Genomic DNA, 24,489 nt, shown 5'->3' with positions numbered 1-24,489 from the left:
CTTCTCTTCCTGGTACTGATGCTGTAGCTATTAACCATTTATTGCCTAACATAACAGTCTCTTGCTCTCAAGAAGCTAATATTTTGATGACTAGGGCAACCCTTAGCTAAATACTAGTAACAATTAAAGAGTAATACAGACTGGAGTGCAATTAAGTGCCCAAATATGTGGCTTAAGCCTCTCCACATAACGAAGCCTACGTGACAGAGAAAAGTAATGACTCTTCGTCCCAGCGGAGCCCCTTGTCCCTCCCTCCCACGCGTACTCACCTTTATCAGAGACACTTGGTTCTTTCCCCCCAAACTTCTTGGCTCTTACGCCTTCCTCCAAGCGTCTGAAACCCCGAGAAGGGAAAATGGGGGAGGGAGGGGGTCGTACCGCTCGCTTCCGTACTTGCCTGTGTCCCAGGCTGTCTGGGGGAGGTGTTGGACGAGCCGCCCCAGTCCAGCTGCAGCCGACCCAGGTCCCAGTCCCTGCCCTTTGCTCCCCTGCTTTTCAATAAGTCCCGAAGTCCTGGGAGGTGGGCGTGGGAGTAGCCCAAGCTGAGGCTAGGAAGTCCTCCCGGACGGTTCAGGGGGCCCCAGGCGATAGCCACGTTCGGATTCTGGCTGGAAGCCAGGGGAGGGAGCTTGGGGTAAGGGGAGGGCCCTGAGGGAGGGGTCAGACTCCTTAGGAAAGAGTTAATGGGAAGAGGGGGAGGGGATAGGACGAAGAGACCGAAGGGAAGGCTCAGGTAGGAAAAGAACGGAGGAGGGAACCCTGGTGGGGGGAGAAGGGAGCCTGCAGGATCAGGGGTCAGAGTTAGGGGGTTTCTCCCCTGCTGCACCCTCATCCTAGGGCCGCCAACTTCCCGCCGCGGCGGCGACTTTCAGTTTCATTTCTACGAACCCTCCTGCCTGGGCCGCAGTCGCCGCCGCGATGCCCAGTAAGTTCAGCTGCCGGCAGCTTCGGGAGACGGGCCAGAGATTCGAGAATTTCCTGGTCGATCGGGGACTGGACAGGGAGACAGATCGCGAGCGGTTGCGGACCATTTATAACCAGGACTTCAAGACCAGGTACGGGCCGGCCCACTCCCCGGTCCCAAATCGCGGGCCCAGCTTGCCGCCACGACCCCGGCGGCGGGGCCACCCTTCCCGCCCCGGGGCGCGGAGGGACGCAGCTCCCCCAGTGGCTCCGGCCGGTCCCGGGGCCGCGCAGTCCCCCCTCCCGCTCAGTGCCCACGCCCCGCCCGCGCCGCCAGCGTCGCCCGCAGCCCGCCCGCTCTGCCCGGGCCGGGCCCCTGCGTCGAGTCCCTGTGGAGAGCCTCCCCGTCATCCCGCTCCCCCGGCGGCGCGGGACCAGTCCTGGGAGCCGGGTGCTGCGCCCACGCGCCGCCCGCGGGAGCGGGTTGGGGGGGGGGGCAGCGCTCGGCGTGGGGGAGGGGAGCTCGGGAGAGGGCCCATGCTTCGCGGAAGCGCGGGGAGCGAGCTGCCTGCTGGTGGCTATCCCCGCTTGCGCAAGCTTTACGGGGACCCCCGCCCCCTCGTCGAGGGGCTGCTTCCTCGGTGGTTCACTATCCCAGAGAGCTGAAGAGACGCCGTGTAGCAGGGAGAGTCTCAGGGAGCTCGGGGAAGAAGAAAAGGGCACAAACTGCATACGTACCAAACCTCCATTAGCACCTGTGGCTTCTCCATGGAGACCCGGGCTGGGGCCAGTCTCCTGGAGGCCCCTTCTCATCCTGTGGCTAAAGGCTGTTTGGTCCCCCTTGCCTGTTCCCATCCAAGTGAAAATCAAAGAGACTTCTCTTTCTCAAACCACAGAATTGTGCTTCAAAATTCCTCTATCAACAGGCTGCAGTCTTGGGCCGAAGACCAAGGAACAATTTTAAAGGGATAAATGTAAAGACTTACAGAAATAAATACTGGGTGATGGGAATTTAGGCTTACTAACAGTCCTCTTGAAAAAGACCATGGGTTTTCTCACACCAAAAGGCGGATATGGCTGTTAAAAGAGCCAAAGAAGTGTTAGACTGTGTTAATAGAAGTGTGGTTTGGTGTGATGGGCAGGAGGTAAGTGATTCTCCAGATTGACCAGATCATTTCTGGAATATCGTTTTCAGTAATGAGTGTCACGTTTTAAGAGGAACATTAACAAGCTTGAGCAACATCTGAAGAAGGAGCAAAGATGATGATCTGTTTTTTGTCCTCACACTGTGTTGGGCACTGTGGGGAATCTAAAGAAAAATACACAATCCCAGGGGAGCAGAAGAGGCTATGATATGCATACAGTGTACTATAATAAATGGTAAAATAGCATGACGATTATAATAGAGATAATAAGAAAAATTCTGGAGGAAAGTAAAGAAAGAACAATTACCATGGAGTCACATCATCAACACTTCACATCCATGAATTCACCTATGTCCCAAAAAATAAGTGGCTCTGAACAAAAGTCTGTGACTTCTTTTGGCTCTGTTAAAGAGATTATTATTCTGATACTTGTTTAAATGGTGAGGAAGACTATTTGATTCTGTTGCAGTAGGGGTATTGCAATGGGGAGAGAGATCTAGCTCAACTCTCAATACAGCAAAGACAGTTGGGAATTTATAACCAAGAGCATAGTGAGGGGGTCATGGATGGAAAATCACTAAGAGGAGACAGTAAGAGGCTGGGAGCGGGGCAAAGTTGAGGCCTAGTGCAGAAGAGGGTTCAGAGGGGCCTGACTAAAGTTTAGTCAAGGAGAGAGTCTTTGTCATCTCTAAATCAAAGTTACACAATATCTTCCAATACTGGGGGAAAACAGGCTATGTCAGATAACCGCAAACAGGCATATAGAAAACCACATTTACTGTACATTATGGGTGAATTTACAGGATTTCAAAAGTCATTTTTTAGTATGTACTTGTTTTTAGGCAAGTAAGATACCACTCCCGTGAAATTATTAGGGAATTCGATGGAGAAGGTGGCATTGACCTCGGCCTTGGCCTTGAAGGCTAGATATCTTAGTACTTGGAGGAGGAGGAAAGACTAACATGTTGATTCATTCTTTTGTGAAACCCAGTCAAAGAAAGGGAGAAATGTTTGCCTTGAGAAAAATTGGAGAGGACAAGGTAGTTATCCCTGAATATTTTAAAGACTGTCCTGGGGGAAAGGATTATACTTTGGTGTCACTCCAGAAGGCAGAACTGGGTTCACTCAACATGGCCCCCTTGGGGAGTTTCCTGGTGGCCTAGTGGTTAGGATTCTGGGCTTTCACTGCCCGGCCTTGGTTTAGTCCCTGGTCGGGGAACTGAGATCCCCGCAAACTGAGCAAACCGAGTGAGGCGGCCAATAAAAAAGGCCGTCTCACCCACCACCGGGTGGAAGAGATTTCTGTTCTGATTAGAGAGAACTTTCTTATGCTATGACGTCAACCCTCATCCACCCAATGGGAATTCATTGCTTCTTCCTCTGGGCTCTCATAGCTTATACTTCACTCTTGGTTATAGCCAGATGACACCCTGCCTTGTGTTAGAGCTAGTATGTGACTGTCTCCCCACCAGACTGTAGAGCCTCTGAAGGCAGGAACAGGCCTTTCGTCATGTTGGCACCTCCCTCAGTCCCCAGCATAGAGCCTTGTATGTGGTAGATGCTCAACAGAAGCTTCCAGAATCTAATTGAGTTAGTAGGTAGAGCTGATCTATACGAGAAGAGGCTGTAGGGGAGGTATAGCAAGTCACCTGGTATCAGGAATTCTGGGGCGCTTCCTCCCCTGGGCGGGATATGTCCCTTCCAACTAGGTTATTTTATGATGTTATGAAGCGCCCTGCTCCCAACTCTTAACTTTTCCCATCTGTCTTTATTCATTTAGCAAATATATTTAATGGGGGCTCTGCTGTTTGCTTGGGCCTTGGTTCCTGCCTCTAGAGTGTAGTCTAGTAGGGAGTGGCAGATGTGTAGACAAACGTCATTCAGTACTACAGGAGCTAGTATCGTGTTTTGATAGCTGGAGTTCAAATCCTGACTGCCACTTACTAGTTGCATTTGATTTTGACCAAGTTTCCCTAACTGTTAAGTGTTTAAAATACTGCCTTTCTCTCAGGGTTGTGTGAGGCCAAAATATCACAGGTAAAGCATTTCCCCTGGGTAACAGAGTGCATGGGCTTTGGAAGTGGTAGCTATCATTAACAATGCTGGTTAGGAGTCCGTTATGGAATAAGTGCTGGCATCGTGAAAAGTTTCTTAGAGAAGATGATTCTTGCCTTGGGCAAGAGACACATTCTTTTATTCAACAAATATTGGCTGAATGCCTCCTATGAGCAAAGCAAAACTGTGTGAATTGCTGTAGATACACAGAAGGGACCTAACTAAGGAAGATAGAGGCAATTAAAACCAAATACTTTTTAATTTCTGTTGTGATAAGTGCTTGTGAGAAAAAGTCTAGGATGCTTGAGAGCGTATAACGTGGAGACCTGACCTAGTCTAGGAACCAGAGGTTTCTGGGAGAAAGTGATGTTTGAGCAGAATCTCGAATGATAAATGGAGTTAGCAGATGTAAAGCAAGGGGAGGGCAGTCCAGACTGAGAGAGTAGCACCTTAAAAGGCTGCGGGTGAACTCTCAAGAACAGGGGACAAGGCAGGGGCTGAACTGGGCAGGACCTTGTGGGCCGTGGGGAGGCGTTGTGGGTTTTTCTTTGTTTTGTTTTGTTTTTAATCTTAACAGAAACAGGAAAACACACAAATTTTCAAAGTAGGAGACTGACAGAATCAGGGTTTTTAGAAAGATCATTCTGGACCTCTATCCACAGTAAAAAATACATTTTTCTTTGGGGTCTAGTATACACAGCTTTCACACAACAGTTAGTGTCCTTGAAACAGTACTTAGCTTCACTCGCTGCCCTCTGATATTTTTTACTCTATTTTACTCCAGTTTTGCAAGTCCTGGTCTTGGCCCACAAATGAGAGTTGCAACCCACAGTTTGTAAATCCCAGAACTATATGTCCCCTTAAGTTCGCTTCCAAATCTTGTTAGGTAGCTAGTCAGACATGAGTGGTCCTGCCCCATCCTGGACAGGGTCATCTTTCCCTCCCCCACCCGGACACTGGTGACGAGAACACACCCAGAGATCCTCCCTTTTTGGTTAAGGACCGCTAAGTTTCCAGCCAGTTTCATGACCAAGCAAGGTATCAAAAACCCAATGGACTTTCCAAACTGCCATCACCGGTTATCGCAGGCGCCTCAAGACCTAAGCGATGACTCAGAGTAACCCAGGGTTCGTTACACTGTATTTATAATAAATCAGCTTTGCGATTTTTGCCCCACCTCCACCCCCCGTGGGTGGGGCGTGGCAGTTTATGCATAAGGAGAAAAGTTACATAAGCTAAAGCTGTCAATCAACTTGTCAATCAAATGACGCAGGACACAGGGAGGGACTTTTCACCACTCTAAAAACCAACCCTATGCTCACTGCAGGGCTGCTTCTGGTTCCCAGACAGCCCCGCTCTCCTCCCTTCCTGAGAGGGTTCTTTTGCTTCACCTAAAAACTGCTGCTGCTTGAAACTTCTCTGTCTCTCGATTGAATTCTTTCCCTCAAGAGGACAAGAACTGAGGAATGGCCGTTCTACCGGTAACAATCTGATATTCTGAAATACCATTCCTCGGGCTTGTAGGCTTTCCTGAACTGGGTCTAAACGATTAGTCATTTTTCACCCAACAAACAACGGGGGGCAGGGCTTTACAGACCAAGGATGTCCAACGGTGGCAGAAAAGTCTGGAAAGAGTTGCAGCAGTACAACAGCTGGGAATGGCTGAGGTGCCATATAGAATGGATGTGGGGTGGACCTCTTCTTTGGTTTCTTCTGTAAAATGGGATAATAGTTGCTACCTCAAAGGGTTGTTGTGAGGAGTAAATGAGCTAACGCAAGTAGCTACTTAGAACAGCACAAAGTAAGTGCTCAATAAATGTTTTCTATTGTTGATGACGTTATTGTGTTGTTGATGTGTCATTGTTAATTGTGGTGCATCCAAGTGGGCCGTATTAAAGGGTTAGACTTAGTCGGGAGACGTTATCTGATTTGTGTTTGTTGAAAACTCCTGCAAACTCTTAGGGGATGGACCAGGAGAGGAGCTGTGAAGTCAGAAGCAGGAGGAACACTTCATAGGGCTTGGCAAAATGATAAGATCATCAGGCAGTTCACAGAAGAAATATAAATGACTAATAAACAGAAGGAAAGATACTTGATTAGATTAATGATCAGGGAAAAGCAAGATACCATTCTCTTCCTTATCAGATTGTCAAAAGTTTAAAGGATTGAAGATTTCTGATGTTAGCGTCTGGGAAAGGGTTCTCTCAAATTCTTATTAGTGAGAATGTAAGTTTGTACAACTTGTTTTGGAGGACAATTTGGCAAAACTTATCAAAGTAAAGGTTCATTATTCTCTTTGACCCAGAAGGATGGTTATTGTAACGTTTGAAATAGCCAAAAATTGTAGGCAGCCTAACTGTCTATCACGGAACAAATAGTTAAGTGCACCACAATGCGTTCATACTGTGCTATCCTTTGCAGCCATTCAAAAGAGGTGGCTTGGTAAAATGTTGTCGTGGAAGGCTGTCCATGGTGGTGAAAGAAGTCTGTTGTAGAATAGTATGGGTAGCACACAAAAAATATGTGTAATTAAAAATGTATTTTTTTTAATTCATAGAAAAGGGCCTGGAAAATACATATATCGAACAGTTAAGCAGGTAGTTGGGAGTGAGGGAGTGGGAGCCTTTAATGTTTTATGCTAGGTATTCGTCCTGTTTAAATATTTTTTTAATACTTTTGGTAACCACTCTTTGACATCTCTTTATGCATGCATACTGTCATCCCTTGATATTCAAAAGGATTGGTTCCAGAACCACGCTACCTCCACACGCACGCACGCACGCACCCCGCCCTGCCAATTCCAAAATTTGAGGGTGCTGTAGTCTGACATAAAAGAGTGTGGTATTTGCATATAACCTCTGCAGCATATTCTTCCGGGTTACTTTAATCACCTCTAGATTGCTTATAATACCGAATACAATGTAAATGTTAGGTAAATAGTTGTAAATACAATGTAACTGTTATGTAAATAGTTTCTGGTGCGCAACAAGTTCAATTTTTTTTTCTTTTTTTTTTTTTTTGCGGTACGCGAGCCTCTCACTGTTGTGGCCTCGCCCGCCGCGGAGCACAGGCTCTGGACGCGCAGGTTCAGCGGCCATGGCTCACGGGCCCGGCCGCTCCGCGGCATGTGGGACTTCCCAGACCGGGGCACGAACCTGTGTCCCCTGCATCGGCAGGCGGACTCTCAACCACTGCGCCACCAGGGAAGCCCAACAAATTCAATTTTTGCTTTTTCCAACTTTCTGGAAACTTCTTTTTCCGAATATTTTTGGTCTGTGCTTGGTTAAATCCTCAGATACAGAACCCCTGGATAAGGCAGGCCCGACTCTAGTTACATCACACCTATGTAAGTTTACCGACATGGGATCATGATGATCTAATCCTTTTTGTCGTGGACCCCTCTCATATCAGCATCCCACCCCCATTTCCACATTCTGCTCCACACTCAGGTAACTCATATCAATCAGGGTTTGTTTGTTTGTTTGTTATTGTTTTATTTTAAAAAAATCATGTTAAACACATTTTCCATATCCTGATTTTCTTATTCATCAATACATCGTGGAAATGACTCCTAATTGTCTGGTATATTCTTCTAATGTATTGTTGGGGGTTTTTTGCCAACATTTTGTTGTGAGAAATTTCAAACAAAGAAAAGTTGAAATAATTTGACAGTGAACAATCATATACCCTTGTTACTGAACACAAGTTGGTGTGCCCCACTCACAGGAAGCCAAACAAACCGAACTGTCAGAGTCTGGAGCAGAGAAAGGTTTACTACAGGGCCAAGCAAGGAAAACAGGTGGCTTGTGCAGCTCCCCGATGTTTTCAGGGAGAAGTTTTAACAGGCAAAATCTGGGATGAGAGCTTCTAGGTGTGTGACTTTCTTCTGTTTGGTTGGTGGTGAGGTAACAGGGCAGTGCTCCAGGAATCTTGTGCTCGGCGTGAAGTGAAGTTACGGTCATCCACCTGGGTGGTGGCCTAAGTTCCTACAGAACTCCAAGGTATTGTTATGTATATTCCTTGAGGAGGAACCAGGACCCTGCCCCAAGGCTGCACTATTGTTTCTTGACTTCAACCCCCTTGTTTCTGCATTCCCTCCTTCCCTGATTAGCAACTGTTTGAATCTGCCTTTTGGAACTCTGGGAAGGTAAAGGAGGCTGAATGAAACTTATTTCTACAAACAAGAAACAAGGGGCACAGAAAGACTTTTGTGCCACAGGATCCTGCTCAGTTTCACCTCACCTGGACTTCTTAATTTGCATTTGACACATGCCTGCCCATCGATCTATCCATCCAGATAGATAGATAGATAGATAGATCCCCGGCATACAGGGATCTTAGTTCCTTGACCAGGGATGAACCCGTGCCCCTGCAGTGGAAGTGGGAACCTTAACCACTGAACCACCAGGGAATTCCCCATCTAGCTATATTAATTTTTTGATGCATTTCAAAGTAAGTTACAGACATCAGTACAATTCACCCCTAAACACGTCACCATGATCATTATTAACTATAACAGTTCAAAATTTGTTTATGATATACATTTTTTTTCTTTTTTTTTTTTGGCTGCACCTCACAGCTTTTGGAATCTTAGTTCCCCAACCAGGGATTGAACCCACGCCCTTGGCAGTGAAAGCATGGAATCCTAATGACTGGACCACCAGGGAATTCCCATGTTTACGATTTTTTTTTAAGTAAAATTTACCGACAGTGAAATAGACAAATTTCAAATGTATTGTTGTGAGTTTTAACAAATCCATACACCTGTGTGCAACCCCCTATCAAGATATATGACGTCACCCCAGAAAGTTCCCTCATCTCCTGTCCTATTTAGTCCTCACCCTTACCCACCCAGAGGCAACCACTGCTCTGATCTTTTTTTTTTTTTTCTGAGATAGTACCTGTTCTAGAACTTTATGTAATGGAATCAGATAGTATGTAGTATGTACTCTTTTGTGTAAGGCATCTTTCACTCAGCATAATGTGTTTGAGATTCGCCCATGTTGTTGTATCAGTAATTGCTTTTTACTACCGAATATAAATCATAGGGACTTCCCTGGCGTTCCAGTGGTTAAGACTCCATGCTTTCAATGCAGGGGGCCCGGGTTTGATTCCTGGTTGGGGAACTAAGATCCAACATGCTGCACGGTGCAGCCAAAAATTGTGTGTGTGTGTGTGTATAAATCATAGTTTGAAGGACAGTGTTTTCAGTTTGGGGCTATTTTGAATAAAACTGCTATGCACATTCTTGTACAAGTCATTTTGTGGACATATATTTTCATTTCTCCTGGGATATACCTAGGATTGGAATTGTTGAGTCGTAGGATAGGTAATGTTTACTTTTTTTTTTTTAATCTTGGGCAAGTTGCTTAACCTCTTTTGGTGGTGGCAGCAAAGTCTTCTGGACTGGTCTTCTGGTTTGACCTTGCCTGGGGTTAGGCTGTCCAAGTTTGGACAATATATATAATCTGACACTTAACATTCCAAGCCATTGCACAGCAGTGCTGTGTGGCAGCCAGAGGTTCAATGTTTGCTTTGTTACCTATTTCATCTATAAAATAACAGTCTGGAATTATTTGATACTTCTTTTACCCATTCTCCCAGCAAGTACTTATTGGATAAATACCAGTGCTAGGTCTACACTAGATGTTATAGTCACGTTACTTTCTTAATGAATTTTTATTCCATGCATAATATAGTTATAAATTCTTTTCATTAAAAATCAGAACATTACGTTATATGTTTGGTTTTACAAGAAACTATCAGACCTTTTTCTAAAGTGATTGTACCATGTTATATTCCAGCCAACAACGCACAAGCGTTCTGGTGTTTTTGTATCCTTGTCAGCATTTGTTGTTGACAGCCTTTTAAATTTTAGTCATTTGAATGGGTGTGATGCATTCTTTTTAATGGTTGTGTAATATTCTGTAGTGTGGATGTTTACAACTTATTCAGCTATCTCCCTATTTATGGGCATTTGTTTCGTTTTCAATTCTTGGCCACTGAGAATGACTCTACAGTAAGCATCCTTGCACATATGTTCTTATATGTTGGTACTTTTCTTTTCCATGGGATACATTCTCATGAATTAAAGGATACCTGTATATCAGATGTTAGGAGGTATTGCCAGATTGTTTTCCAAAAGGTTGTGATACTTCACTTTTCTACCAGCAGTGTATGTGAGTTTTCTTTTCCACATAGCAACACGTGTTGTGCCTATTTTCCTTTTTTATCAGTCTAATGGAAATAAAATGATACCTCGTTTTTACTGTAGTTTGCATTTCTCTACTTGTAGAGCATCTTTTCATACTTCTGGGTCATTGGAATTTGCTCTTTAAGTTGAATATTCAGTTTTTCTATTGTTCATCTTTTTTCCCCCTAGAAATCTAGGTGACTAGATGTGTAAAGGAACTGGTGCTTTTCTCAACTAGTATGTACTAAGTTTGTGATTTTAAAAAAAAAAAAATTTTTTTAATTTTTTATGCCTGTCACCTTAGACCAAGTGAGTTTGGGTAGTAGTAATAGATGTGAGGTATAATTTGAAAGTTACTTACGTGGTAGCACCTATTGTAGAAGTTGCAAAACTTGTAAAGTTGAGTTCCTCCTGCCCATGTGTCCATGCAGAAGCTTCCAAAGATAGGAGATTTCACCTTAAAACTGTGCTTTGGACTTCTCTTAAAAGCCAGATCTGGCCATCTTGGGCCTGCATTCCCTGCTGGCAACGTCTGTCTGGAGATGAGTAGCAGTTCCCCGCTTTAGACAGGACTTGTGCGCCTGGGTTTGTCCAGTCCCCTCAGGGTTCCGTTTCCTCCCCAGCACTAAGCTGAGAGCTCCAGGGCATTTGAGAGCACCTGCACTTTTCTTCTGGTAGATTATAGTATATTAGTGTAAGAAGGACATGTGTAGGACTACACATGTCCTTCTTACACTAAGGACTCAAAAATGGGACTGTGCAGGTGCCTCAGACGGCTGCAGGTATCAGATACCTGTGGAGTCTGGCATCTGTCGGCACTTGAGTGTGCGCCTGATCCATGGAATTTAGTGACTCACTGACCAGGGGGCCCGGGGGGGAAAGTTTCTGATGACGCCCTGATTTCAGTCCCTTTGCCTGGACCCCTCAGCAGCGTTTGAGCCTGATACCTGATTCTCCTCCCTCTCTTAGTGGTACCTGCTGTTTTCTCTTCTTCCCTGGGTTATGCTGGCCTCAGGTGTTCTCAGACTACTCACACTCTCCAGTTGTAACTACTACCTGACGTCTCCCTAATATTAAGCTCTGCTTCGACTTTGGCCTGAGTTCTCAGCTTCTGATTCATGGAGCTAGCTGCCTCCGGACCACGGGGATCTCAGACTGACCATGTCCACACCCAAAGGTTGTGGTCAGCCCTTCCAACCTCCTCCTCCTCTTGTTTTTACCTCCTATCTCAGGAATAGTTCCTGAAGCCAAGCCATTGGTTTGGGTGTTGTCCTCGACTCCTTCCCTCTTCCCAGCCTCCATTCCCTCTCCTCAGCCTCCATTCCCTCTCCTGTCCAAAGCCAAATTCTGCTAATTTTATATTCTCAATATCAGATCTGTCCCCTCTTCTATCCTCACCACTGCCTTGTTTGGGCCCTTGTCATCTTTTAATTGGACGATTGCAATGGCCTTCTTCTAACTGGTCTCCCTGCCTACAGTCTTGCCTCCAGCAAATCCATCCTCCAATCCTGATGCCTGAGTGATCTGAAATGCAAATATGATCTTGCCACTCCCCTGCTTAAAACCCACCAACGGGGTGGTTCTGTAACCACAGTGTAGCCTCTGGTGCAGGCTGAAAGTAAGTTGCTACTCTTACTACTACTGCTACTATTAGTACTACTATTGCTACTAATAGGATACTAATAATAGTAGCTAACATTTCCTGAGCATTTTCTATTGTGTTTTCAAATGATTTATTATCTCTTTAAGGCAAATCAGAGCCGATTCAAAGTTTTCTGAATGGTATCACTCATTTGCTTGGCGGGAGGGAGAGGGGCAGAGTTATAGGCAGGGGCCACCAGGGAAATGTCCATAACCATAAATGATCTTACATATGCTAGTGAGTGACCATGCTGATTGAGCCTTAATAGTTAAATAGGCATTACCATGGTTCCTAGGAGCTAGGATTTCCTTTCATTCCCTACAAAGCATGGAGGGTGGGTGGTCAGCTGTCCAGATCTTGAATGTGTCCATGAAGTGTGTCGCACGTGGGGATGTCCTCTGGCTCTTGGGTGCCAGTAAAGGAGGAGAGCTTCTGGCCTTCAGGGTCAAGTGCAGGCTTTGTGGCTTGGCATGCAAAACTATGCAAGACCTGGTCCCTGCCCGCCTCTGCTGCCTCCAGCCAATCCCTTCCTTGCACTCTTCACTCTAGTACCACCAGACGGGGTGTGATACTAATCAGAGCGCACCTTACTGAGATCTTATGTGCCAAGCACTGGGCTAAGTGGACACCACAGTGTCCTTCTCTCATGTAATCCTCACAGCCACCCCGGGAGATGAGTCTGCCATTATCCCCATTTTATAGAGGAGCAAAGTGAGGCTCTGCGAGGTAACCGAGATGGCTCAGCTAGTGGCAGAGTGGGCGGTCCCCACAGCCTCTCGGCACGTGTTCTCGGTAGACGCCCGCTCCTGGGCTCCCACTCCGTGCTCCCCCTGCGCCTGAATGACACCCATTCAGCCTTCAGGACTCAGTTCTGACGCCGTTTCTCGGGGAAGCCGCCAGGGCTGAGCCCCACCCCGCTGAGCTCCCGGCAGCGGGCTGGAACGAATGTGTTCCGTCTGTGCTCCTCGAGGCCTCTTTGAAGCCCCAGCATCTAGCGCAGTGTCTGGCACATAACAGGTCTCTGTAAGCGTTTGTTGAGCTGACTAAACTGAATTCCAGGCGCTGCACCTCGAGGTTGTTGTCCTTCTGACCAGTTTTCCCTGTCTTCACCTTCTCTAGGCCCAAACAAGCTATTTGATCTCTGGAGAAGGATCCTTTCCCTCCTGCTTGGGTTCCACCTGCACCCTATGACTTCAGGGGGAAACTGCTGTCTGATCAGCCACCTTGCCCACACACCTTGGACATCTGTACTCTCTGCCCCTCTCTCACTCCTCACCAGCGGGCTGGACCCCGAATCCACCCCCCTGAATCAGCTTCTTCGGCTTCCCCCTCAGCTTTAGCTCTTTCCGCTTCAGTGTTTGTATCTTTTCTGTCCCGAATTCCCCCTGCCCCCCACCACAAATCTTCCTTTCTCTCTCTCTTTCCTTAGTCCTCCAATGCAATAGCCCATCGTTGGGCTGTTCTCCTTAGAAGTGCACCGTCCACCGCCTGCTGTTTAAAACAACCACATTTTGTCTTGAGGGTGTCCCATTGCCTTCCCTGAAAACATTAAAAATTCCTGCCATTCCCAGCCCCGTCCTGTCCCGCACAGAGCGGCCCTCAGATGCCCTCCCCAGCTTGCTGCCCCCGTCCCTCACTCCCCAGTCTCCTCTGCTCCCGGCAGCTTTGGGACCCCCGCCCCTGGCTTCTCCTCCATGCTGTATGGAATGAAGATTGCCAACCTGGCCTACGTCACCAAGACCCGGGTCAGGTTCTTCGGGCTCGACCGTTGGGCCGACGTGTGGTTCCCAGAAAAGAGGAGAATGAAGCCGGGGTCGGAGATCAGCAAACACCACAAGTCGCTGCTGGCCACGATCTTTTATGACAGGTGTGTGACGGGGTGGGGGGCGTGTCTGGCTGGGGAGAGAGGAGGTCGCCTCCGCTTGGGGTAAGGCTCCATCCTACAAGGACTGGGGGAAGGGCAGGAAAGGAGCTAATTGGCCTGGGGGAGGGGATGGGTTTCCTGAGCACAGCTGGCACTTGGCCAGCCTCCCCAAGCCTGTAACTTTCTCCGAGGGCAACCCCCAGGCTTGGCTGCTCGGACCCCAGCCGTGCTCTTGACTCCCACTCTCCCCAGGACCGAGTATCTTCACGGGAAACATGGGGTGGACGTGGAGGTCCAGGGGCCCCATGAAGCCCGAGATGGGCAGCTCCTTATCCGCCTGGATCTGAACCGCAAGGAGGTGCTGACCCTGAGGCTTCGGAATGGAGGAACCCAGCCTGTCACCCTCACCCACCTCTTCCCATTCTGCCGGACCCCCCAGTTTGCCTTCTGCAATGGAGACCGGGAGCTGCCCTGCCCACTGGGCCCTGGTGAGTGGGTTCCCAAAGGAAAGAGTCTCTGGTGGACAGAGTCCTGCCCTGGGAAGGTCTGATGCTTCAGGAACGTGCTGTTGCTGGCCCGTGGTCTCCTACCTTGGGATGGGGCTCTGGGGGGGAATGTCAGGGTCGGGGTGCTGGTGGGAGGGTCCCTTCCCCACCCCGACTCACTCAGCCATCCTCTCCCAGGTGAATGCTATGAGCTCCATGTCCACTGTAAGACCAGCTTTGTGGGCTACTTCCCAGCCACCGTGCTCTGGGAGCTGCTAGGGCCTGGGGAGCCAGGCTCAGAAGGAGCTGGTACTTTCTACATTGCCCGCTTCTTGGCCGTCGTGGCCCACAGCCCCCTGGCAGCACAACTGAAGCCCACGACTCCCTTCAAGCGGACCCAGATCACGAGAAACCCTGTGGTGACCAACCGGATAGAGGAAGGAGAGAGACCCGACCGGTAAGTCCTCCCTCCAACCCGGTCCTGGCTGGGGGTGTCCCAACACCACAGTGTGGGCCCTTGGGAAGAACACAGAGCCCCCTTTCCTAACTGTGAGTTCTTAACTCCTGCAGACCTCAGAGACCTTTTCTGTCTAGGAAGAAAAGCAGATATGAGGACAGTGTGAAAAAATGTCAAGTATTTTTGACTATATGATGGATTATCAGTCAGCCAAGGTGGACACGTGTCTCTCTCTCTCTTTTTTAACAACTTTATTGAAACAGTTCATATACCATACGATTCACCTGTTTAAAGTGTACAATTCTGTGCTTCTTTTAGTATATTCACAGATATGTGAAACCATCACCACAATCCATTTTAGAACATTTCGTCACCCCCAAAAGGAGCCCGTACCCTTTAGTTATCACCCCTTCTGCTCCCCATCCCCACCCCCCAGCCCTAACCAGCCACTCATCTACTTTGTGTAGATTTCCCTTTTCTGGACATTTTATATGAATGGAATCATATACGTGTAAACAGCTTTTTGACATGTCCAGGTGTTCACAAAATACTGAGCAAACCGTAAGACCATTGTGCTCTTTCTGTTAAAAATATGTGTGTAATGGGGCTTCCCTAGTGGCGCAGTGGTTGGGAGTCCACCTGCCGATGCAGGGGACAGGGGTTCGTGCCCCGGTCCGGGAAGATCCCACATGCCGCGGAGCGGCTGGGCCCGTGAGCCATGGCCGCCGAGCCTGCGTGTCCGGAGCCTGTGCTCCGCAATGGGAGAGGCCACAACAGTGAGAGGCCCACGTACTACAAAAAAAAATAATAATAATAATGTGTGTGTAGGGGAATTCCCTGGTAGTCCAGTGGTTAGGGCTTTGAGCTTCCACTGCAGGGGACATGGGTTCGATCCCTGGTCAGGGAACTAAGATTCTGCGTGCTGCGCAGCAGGGCCAAAAAGTTAAGTGAGTAAGTAGTAAGTACATAAGTACAAATATATGTGTATAATACAGTTTGACAAAGAAAAATGTCTGGAAGGCTGCATGCCGAAAGGTTAACATTGGTTATCCCTGGATGGTGAGAATGTTGTTTATTTACTCATTTATTTATTACCTGTTTTTTGATTTTTTTTCTCTGATGAACATGTATTGTTTATATACATATCTATATTCATATATACGTGTGTATATACATTTTTTTTTTTTTTTTTTTGCCACACCACGCAGCTTGTGGGATCCTAGTTCCCTGACCAGGGATTGAACCCGGGCCCCCTGCAGTGGACGCACAGAGTCCTAACCACTGGACCACTAGGAAATTCCCTATATATATATATATATATATTTTTTTTTTTTTTAATGCTTCCAAGTATCATGCTTTCCAAAAATGAGGATGGTCCAACCTTGGCGTGAGCAGCCTCATGAGACAGTGAGTCCTGTCTCCTAGGGCAAAGGCTGCCAACCCCCTTCAGCAATAGTGTTGAAGCAGAGCCTTGTGCTTCCTCCAGGGAGGGGCCTTCTCGGAGACTCTGAAGGTGAAGGGTCTCTGTGTTTGTAATAGCTTTTCTTCTCTCCCTCCTGCAGTGCTAAGAGCTATGACCTGGAGTTAAGTATGGCACTGGGAACATACTACCCACCCCCCCGCCTCCGGCAGCTGCTCCCCATCCTTCTTCAGGGAACAAGTATCTTCACTGCCCCAAAGGAGATTGCTGAGATCAAGTAAGTACCCCCCCTCTGCACCCCTTGTGCTGCTTTACATGTTTCTTTTCCACTGGCTTCTTCCCACTGCCCCATGCCTCTGCCTCAGCCTCCTGTGCTCAGCTCATTTATCCCCTTACTGAGCACACGCCATGTGCCAGGCACCATTCAAGGTGAATCCCTCGCTTGATGGCCCTGACATCCTAGGTGGGGAAAGTGAGCATCTGTCATCTTGTTTCATGTAGTGATGAGTGCTGTGAAGAGTTAACTAAAGAGCTAAAGCAGGGTAAGGGGTGGGCTGTGCTATTTTGCAGAGGGCAGCTAGTCCTGGCCTCTTTGAGGAGGTGACATTTGAGCAGAGAATGACATTTGAATGAGGTGACCGTGTGAGTAATAGGAGGATCTTGGAGAAAGGATGTTCCAGGCTCCAGGATCCACAGTGCAAATGCGAGTCAGGTCTGAGCTTGGGGGGCGGGGGCTCCCTTCTTGGAGGCCTCTGACCCCCATCTGCTTCTCTGCCCTTCTAGTCTTCCCCGATTCCTGATGTCTTCATAGTCCCAGAGCTGCAGAGGGAGAGGGTGGATGCTCCCGGACATGGGGGTTGCCTGACCCATCCCGTTCCCGTCCCCTCCCTCCAACCCCCCCACCCATCACTGCCAGGGCCCAGCTGGAGACACCCCTGAAGTGGAGGAACTACGAGGTGAAGCTCCGGCTGCTGCTGCACCTGGAGGAGCTGCAGATGGAGCATGACATCCGGCACTATGACCTGGAGTCGGTGCCTATGACCTGGGACCCCGTAGACCAGAATCCCGGGCTGCTCACGCTGGAGGTCAGGGGTTGGATCGGTAGCAGGGAGGATGGACTCAAGTTAGCCAACCCACAGGCTGTGGGAAGAACAAAAGGAAGATGAAGTTTTTCCTGTCCAGAGGGCTCAGCAAGTTGCCGAGTGGGCATCTGGGCCCCAAAAGAGGTGTCAGAGCAAGGCAATAGGGAGGACTGGGGTTTTAGTCTAGACTTTGCTACCACTGGCTGCATGACCTTGGGCAAGTCTTTTGCTATCTCTGGGCCTTAGTTCCCTCACCTGAAAAGCATGGAGCTGGACTAGATAATTCTTAGAGCCCTCTCCATCTCTCAGATGTTGAATGTGTACATCTAAGCCCGGAATTACACACGAGAATGGATTCCTGCACACTTGTGCCGAGAAAGGCACTCAGTGAGAAGGGACGGCAGGTGAGGATGATCAGGGAAAGCTTCCTACAGGAACTGAGTTTTGAACAAGATTTTAAAGGCAGAGTAGGAGCAGAGCTGGCCAAGAGGGCAACCGGACTTGCTGGGAAGCTGGCCTCCAAGTCTTGAAATCATGCCCTGGAGGGTTTCCAGGATTCCTGGGCTCAGCATCTCTGAGCACCGTGGGCAGACTTGTCCCTTCTTCATCTCCCCTGACTCTTGCCCTGTCTGGCAGAAGAGGAAAGAGGCAGAGCTCCCTGAACCTGGGGTAGAGGGTAGATCCTCAGAACTGTGTCTCAGTTGGGGTCTGGAGTGGGCCCTCCACTGGCCATCGGGTTAGAAGCTTGCCGCTGTCCGTGCCCCATAGGTTCCCGGGGTGGCCGAGAGCCGCCCCTCAGTGCTGCGGGGTGACCACCTATTTGCCCTTTTGTCCTCTGAGACACACCAGGAGGACCCCGTCACCTACAAGGGCTTTGTGCACAAGGTGGAACTGGACCGGGTCAAGCTGAGTTTTTCCACAGGGTAGGTGTTGGGGGAGCCCTGAGCTGCAGGAAGGTCTGCAGGTGTCCCGGAGGCCAAGGGAGGAGGGTGTTTCTCCTCAGAGTGAGTGGGACCCCAGGGACAGGGCAGGGGGACCCTGAGATGCCTCACCATCTTCCTCTCCTGGAGAATTGCTTGGAGGTCTGGGAAAGGGAGTGGAGTTGGAGTAGATGGAGAGAGTCCTGGCATTTTATTGCCCACCCCCCCAATTGGAATTCTTCCCCCTCTCTCTCCCCCTTCCCAAAGCCTCCTGAGCCGCTTTGTGGATGGGCTGACCTTCAAGGTGAACTTCACCTTCAACCGCCAGCCCCTGCGGGTGCAGCACCGTGCCTTGGAGCTGACGGGGCGCTGGCCGCTGTGGCCCCTGCTTTTCCCTGTGGCCTCTCGTGGGGTCCCGCTGCTGCCCTCAGATGTGAAGCTCAAGTGAGACTGTGGGCAGGGGCTCTGGGGCCACTTGGAGGGTGGGTGTAGGGGACGAGGTCAGGGAGGCCTCCTGGACGCGGACAATATCGTGTTTGTGGCCCCTCCGCTAGGCTGTACGACCGGAGTCTGGAATCCAACCCGGAGCAGCTGCAGGCCATGAAGCACATTGTTATGGGTACCACCCGCCCCGCCCCGTACATCATCTTTGGGCCTCCAGGCACTGGCAAGACTGTCACCTTAGTGGAAGCCATCAAGCAGGTGGGGCCTGAGCGTAGGCCTGTGGCCTACACTCTGACTCCCCCCCCCCGGGACAAAGCAGGTTCTGGTTCCTTCTGGTTCCTTCCGGCTCCCTGAACGCACGCCCCCAAACTGGCCTCGAGGGCCAGTGTGGCTGTCGAGCAGGGCGTGCAGCTTGGGTACTGCACGTCTCAATCACCGTAGCCTTGTATAATTACGGCAGCAGTTTTCCAGCGTTAAAGGGCTGCTGGACTAGCAGGGGGCTGCCGATCTGAACTTGCCTCTTGAGTCACTCCCTCCCTCAGCAATGGGAGGCAGATGCCACACTGCGCCACCCTGAGTCACAGGCATGTTTCTCCCTCTCCCCTCCCCCTGGAGACCAGAAGCTGCCTCCCACACTGTGCTCATCCCCACCCCAGGTGGTGAAGCACTTGCCCAAAGCCCACATCCTGGCCTGTGCTCCGTCCAACTCGGGGGCCGACCTCCTCTGTCAACGCCTCCGGGTCCACCTGCCCAGCTCCATCTACCGCCTTCTGGCTCCCAGCAGGGATATCCGCATGGTGCCTGAGGACATCAAGGTACTTGGGGAAGGCGGGGGACCAAGGGGTGGCGGGTGCTGCTCTGGGTAGACGCTGGGGCCAGGAAACTAGGAGACCTGCATTCTGATACTCGCTGTATGACCTTGGGTGGGTCAGGACTGCTCTCTGGGCTTCAGTTTCCCTGTGTGTAAAGTGAGAGAGGTAAATAAAATTGCCTGAGGGGGGGTGCCCAGACCCAGAGCAAGGGTGAGAATGGAGGTGGAGGCAAGCTGACTCCCCTCCCTGCACGACCCTCAGCCCTGCTGTAACTGGGATGCAAAGAAGGGGGATTACGTGTTTCCTTCCAAGAAGAAGCTGCAGGAATATCGTGTGTTAATTACCACGCTCATCACTGCCAGCAGGTGGGAAGTGTGTGCGCGCGCATCTCTTAAATTGTGTGCTAAGGGGTAGCGGGCTGGGGAAATGGGGAAGAATGGTGCCTGGGGAGTTGGGGGGAGGGCCAGCTTGGGGGAGCATTCAGGTTCGGTAGTGGCGTGCCTGGATGTGACCCCTGCCTGGCCTGACACCTCCCAGGTTGGTCTCGGCCCAGTTTCCCATCGATCACTTCACACACATCTTCATCGATGAGGCTGGCCACTCCATGGAGCCAGAGAGCCTGGTGGCCATAGCAGGTGAGGGGCTCGGGGGCGGGGGGGCTGCGAGTGTGTCACCCCACATGGCATCGGGGAGGTCCCACCACACACCTTTCTCCTCACGCTACCCATCTCCCAGGGCTGATGGAAGTCAAGGAAGCAGACAATCCAGGAGGGCAGCTGGTGCTGGCAGGAGACCCTCGGCAGCTGGGGCCTGTGCTGCGCTGCCCACTGACCCAGAAGCATGGGCTGGGGTACTCACTGCTGGAGCGGCTGCTCACCTACAATGCCCTGTACAAGAAGGGCCCTGATGGCTATAACGCCCAGTTCATAACCAAGCTGCTACGCAACTACAGGTATCCCGCACCCTCTGTGTCATCCCCTGCCTTCACACCCTCTGCAAGCGCAGCTGGCGGCTCCATCCCACCGTCCTCAGAGGCTGCGTGATGCAGAAAGACTATCAGCTGGAAGGTGGGAGTTCTTCTCCCCAGTCCCGTCCCTGCTCCTCCAGTTGCTTATATGTACCTCACGGGATGGTCAGTGGTTCCTAGACACCGGAATATGTCTGACGCTGGTCCCAGGTGAAGTTTCTAGGCCTCCAAGGAGAAATGAGAAAAACAGGGACAATGTATTTTTTCATAAACCTAATGGTTATTCGAGTTAAAGAGCTAGGCTTCCTTTAGTCAGTGAGTTCGTATATCTAAAATGCTCAGATGAGTTCCTACATCTTTAGTTCCTTAGATGAGCCCACTAGAAATTCAATAAATGTTAGCTGTTGTGTTAGTACCGCTGATATTTTTGGATTTAGCACATTACCTCATCCAATAATGGCGATAGTAGGTCATTCTTGCTTTTGTACTGTCCTTCCTTGACAAAACTGAAACTTGAGAATGGGCCCCTAATTTCTTCGTGTTTTCATTTAAATTTGACTGGTCTATGAAATCTGTGGATTGGATGTTCTCAGGAGCCACATTTGGTCCTGCTTTCTGTGGTTAACAGTGCCCAGCAGCAAAAACTGTAGCTGAATGAGTCTGCTATGCAGTGGGCAGGAAGACAGGAGGATAGAGTGTGTGAGCTCCAAGCAGGTGGAGCCGAGGTCCCTGAGGGCGGGGCAGAACTAATCCGCCCCCTGGTCTTGCTTTTCCTTCCTCCTGCCTCCCAGGTCTCACCCCACCATCCTGGACATTCCTAACCAGCTGTATTATGAAGGGGAGCTGCAGGCCTGTGCGGACGTTGTGGACCGAGAGCGCTTCTGCCGCTGGGAGGGTCTGCCTCGACAGGTGAGGCTGAGCGGGGCTGGGGCTCAGGCTCCTACCCCTGTACCCCAGCCTCCCTCTTACTGAGGGTGCTGGGTAGCAGGAGGCTCTGAGTGGAAGCCACGAGCCCCTCCCCTTGTCACCTAGGCCTGGGATCCCCCACTCCCTGGAAGGGTTTGAGGGTGGGAGGGAAGGGAGGCAGGGAGGTCCCGCTGAGGGTTTCCCCTGACTCCGTGTCCAGGACTTTCCCATCATCTTTCACGGCGTAATGGGCAAGGATGAGCGTGAAGGCAACAGCCCATCCTTCTTCAACCCCGAAGAGGCTGCCACGGTGACTTCCTACCTGAAGCAGCTCCTGGCCCCCTCCTCCAAGAAGGGCAAAGCCCGTCTGAGCCCCCGAAGCGTGGGCGTCATCTCTCCATACCGGAAGCAGGTCAGGTCCTCATTTCCCATCAGGGCTGGGTCCCCCCAGATGGTACCTCCTTAGCCAGACCACTAGGCAGAGGGTCCGGCTCAGGCCTCCGCTGGCCCCATATCTCAAAAGAGCGCAGAGGTCAGCTGCACCTCCCTCTTTGCCCCCCAGCTCCCTGGCCTCCTGCCTGGCACCCTCTTGCACGGGTGTAATGGCATGAGAGAAAGGCACCTGTCCCCATCTTCCAGGTGGAAAAAATTCGTTACTGCATCACCAAACTTGACAAGCAGCTTCGGGGACTGGATGACATCAAGGACTTGAAGGTGACCCTCGCCACTGTCTCACGTTCCCTCCCTGACTTCTGTCCCCGTCTCTTCCCCACTTCCAGACACCTCCTCGGGTCCCTGCCCCACTGCTGCAGGCCAGCCCAAGTCCCTGCCGCTCCCTCGCTGCCTGAGACAAACTTGGGCTTTCCCCATGCCTCTCACTCCTGGAGATCCCAACTTGTAGGTCTGGGATGGGACCGGGAAGCCCTCATGTTTAGCAAGCACCTCACGTGATTCTGATGATCAGGCTAGTTTAAGGTCTCTGCCCTAAGGAGAAAGTCCAGACTCCCCAGCCTGCCTGACCTGTCATGTGATGATGTCCCCACTCACCTCTCCCACCCTCTGAGTCAGTCGGCAGCTCAGTTCTTTCTCAGATAAGAATCACCTGGAGAGCTTTTAGTGCTGCCAGCGCCAGGGCTCCACCCAACCAATTAACACGGCTGTCTGGGGGCAGAGCCAGGGCATCGGGTTCTTTTACGGGCTCCTCAGGTGATCTCCCGTGCAGCCAGGGTTGACACCCAGGGCTTTAAGAGTTAGAGGCCTCTCCCATGGAAATTCTGATTCTGGAGGTCTGGGTTAGGGCCTAAGGTTACTTTTTTTTTTTTTTTTTTTTTTTTTTTTGCGTTACGCGGGCCTCTCACTGTTGTGGCCTCTCCCGTTGCGGAGCACAGGCTCCGGACGTGCAGGCTCAGCAGCCATGGCTCACGGGCCCAGCCACTCCACGGCATGTGGAATCCTTCCGGACCGGGGCACGAACCCGTGTCCCCTGCATCGGCAGGCAGACTCTCAACCACTGCGCCACCAGGGAAGCCCCTAAGGTTACATATTTTTAACAAGTACTGAGTGATTATCTTCAGGAAAGTTTGAAAAACACTGCTGAGTTATTGTTCTTTGCAGTCCTGTTTTCTTTGCTTAGAACCCTTTCGAGCCCCCATCCCTTTAACTGGATTCGGCCTTCAGGTTTCAGCTTCCATGGCACTGTCCTGTCCTCTTTCCTGCCCAGCAGGACACTGGCTCACTCCACGGTGACAATTGCCCTCAGTCTCACTGAGGCGAGGCGGGGCTGGTCCCTGGGTCCCCCACTGCCTCCCTCCCCTCTAGGTGGGCTCCGTGGAAGAGTTTCAAGGCCATCCCTCCCCTCTAGGTGGGCTCCGTGGAAGAGTTTCAAGGCCAGGAGCGCAGCGTCATCCTCATCTCCACCGTGCGGAGCAGCCAGAGCTTTGTGCAGCTGGATCTGGACTTTAACCTGGGTTTCCTCAAGAACCCCAAGGTTCGGGGGCTGGGGGGTGGCAGAGACTCCTCCTTCCTGAGGGCTCTTCCCTGCTGTGACCCCAGCACTTCTTCTTATCAGAGGTTCAACGTGGCTGTGACCCGGGCCAAGGCTTTGCTCATCGTGGTGGGCAACCCGCTCCTGCTGGGCCACGACCCCGACTGGAAAGTGTGAGCATCCCACCCGCAATCCCTCCTGGTGGCCACAGCCCCCAGCCTAGGACAGCTGTAGTTTTATGAAGCACCCTTGGGGCTCAGTTAATCTTCCAATCTGTTTATCTGTTTTTTTTTGCGGTATGCAGGCCTCTCCAATCTGTTTATCTTTTTTTTTTTTTTTTTTTTTTTTTGCGGTATGCGGGCCTCTCACTGCTGTGGCCTCTCCCGTTGCGGAGCACAGGCTCCGGATGCGCAGGCTCAGCGGCCATGGCTCACGGGCCCAGCCGCTCCGCGGCACGTGGGATCCTCCCGGACCGAGGCACGAACCCGTGTCCCCTGCATCGGCAGGCGGACTCTCAACCACTGCCACCAGGGAAGCCCCAATCTGTTTATCTTAACGATATTCCCATTTGCCAAGGTTAAGTAACTTGCCCCAAGGCACAGGCCCCACGTGCAGGACCAAGGCTGGGCCTCCAGCCTCTGCTGGTACTCAGCCAGCCTTGTGCAGCTGTGTGTGTGGATGTCCCTGTACCCCACAGATTCCTAGAGTTCTGTAAAGAAAACGGGGGGTATACCGGGTGCCCCTTCCCTGCCAAACTGGACCTGCAGCAGGGGCAGAACTTACTCCAGGGTCTGAGCAAACTCAGCCCCTCTACCTCAGGTATGGCTGGGCCAGGGTGGGCTTGGTTGGGGGACAGTGCTGAGGGAGGATGTAAGTTACTAACAGAGCTGGCCTCCTCTCTTTGTAGGACCCAAAAGTCACGACTGCCAGGCGCGGGAGGGTGAAGGGGGCCTGCCCCTGCAAGTGGAGCCAGAGTGGAGGAATGAGCTCTGAGGACCGCCCACCCGACCCTTCCCCTGCTGCTAACATCAAGCTGCTAACAATTGGGGGAAGGGGGAGGAAGTAAAACTGAAAAAAAAAAAAAGCTTATTCTATGCAAAAGCCTCCTTGTCTCTTCAGCCTGGGCCCAGCTTCCTGAACTCCCAAGATGACCTCACAGGGGAGGGTGGGACTGTCACAACAGCCCAGGGCCATACCCCTCCCCCCCCAG

General features: G+C 50.8%; 1 protein-coding gene across 1 annotated transcript; it reads left to right on the top strand.

Annotated features, from left to right (window-relative positions):
* Nucleotides 1-714: 714 nt before the first annotated feature.
* MOV10 (Mov10 RNA helicase) lies at nucleotides 715-24,359 on the top strand. Its single transcript, XM_082865731.1, has 21 exons — nucleotides 715-733; nucleotides 908-1,055; nucleotides 13,602-13,805; nucleotides 14,055-14,290; nucleotides 14,486-14,744; nucleotides 16,307-16,441; nucleotides 17,081-17,249; nucleotides 18,015-18,169; nucleotides 18,434-18,610; nucleotides 18,721-18,868; nucleotides 19,267-19,425; nucleotides 19,684-19,787; nucleotides 19,960-20,057; nucleotides 20,158-20,374; nucleotides 21,181-21,298; nucleotides 21,516-21,707; nucleotides 21,935-22,009; nucleotides 23,157-23,282; nucleotides 23,364-23,452; nucleotides 23,977-24,098; nucleotides 24,187-24,359. The coding sequence occupies exons 2-21, from the start codon at nucleotides 919-921 to the stop codon at nucleotides 24,270-24,272; spliced, it is 3,006 nt and encodes a 1,001-aa protein (XP_082721857.1). The 5' UTR covers nucleotides 715-733; nucleotides 908-918; the 3' UTR covers nucleotides 24,273-24,359.
* Nucleotides 24,360-24,489: the final 130 nt, after the last annotated feature.

Source organism: Leucopleurus acutus (assembly GCF_964270905.1).
Source record: "Leucopleurus acutus genome assembly, chromosome: 2".
Lineage (NCBI taxonomy): Eukaryota > Metazoa > Chordata > Mammalia > Artiodactyla > Delphinidae > Leucopleurus > Leucopleurus acutus.
The sequence above is the reverse complement of the archived record's forward strand: the minus strand, read 5'-3'. Positions and strand labels throughout refer to the sequence as shown.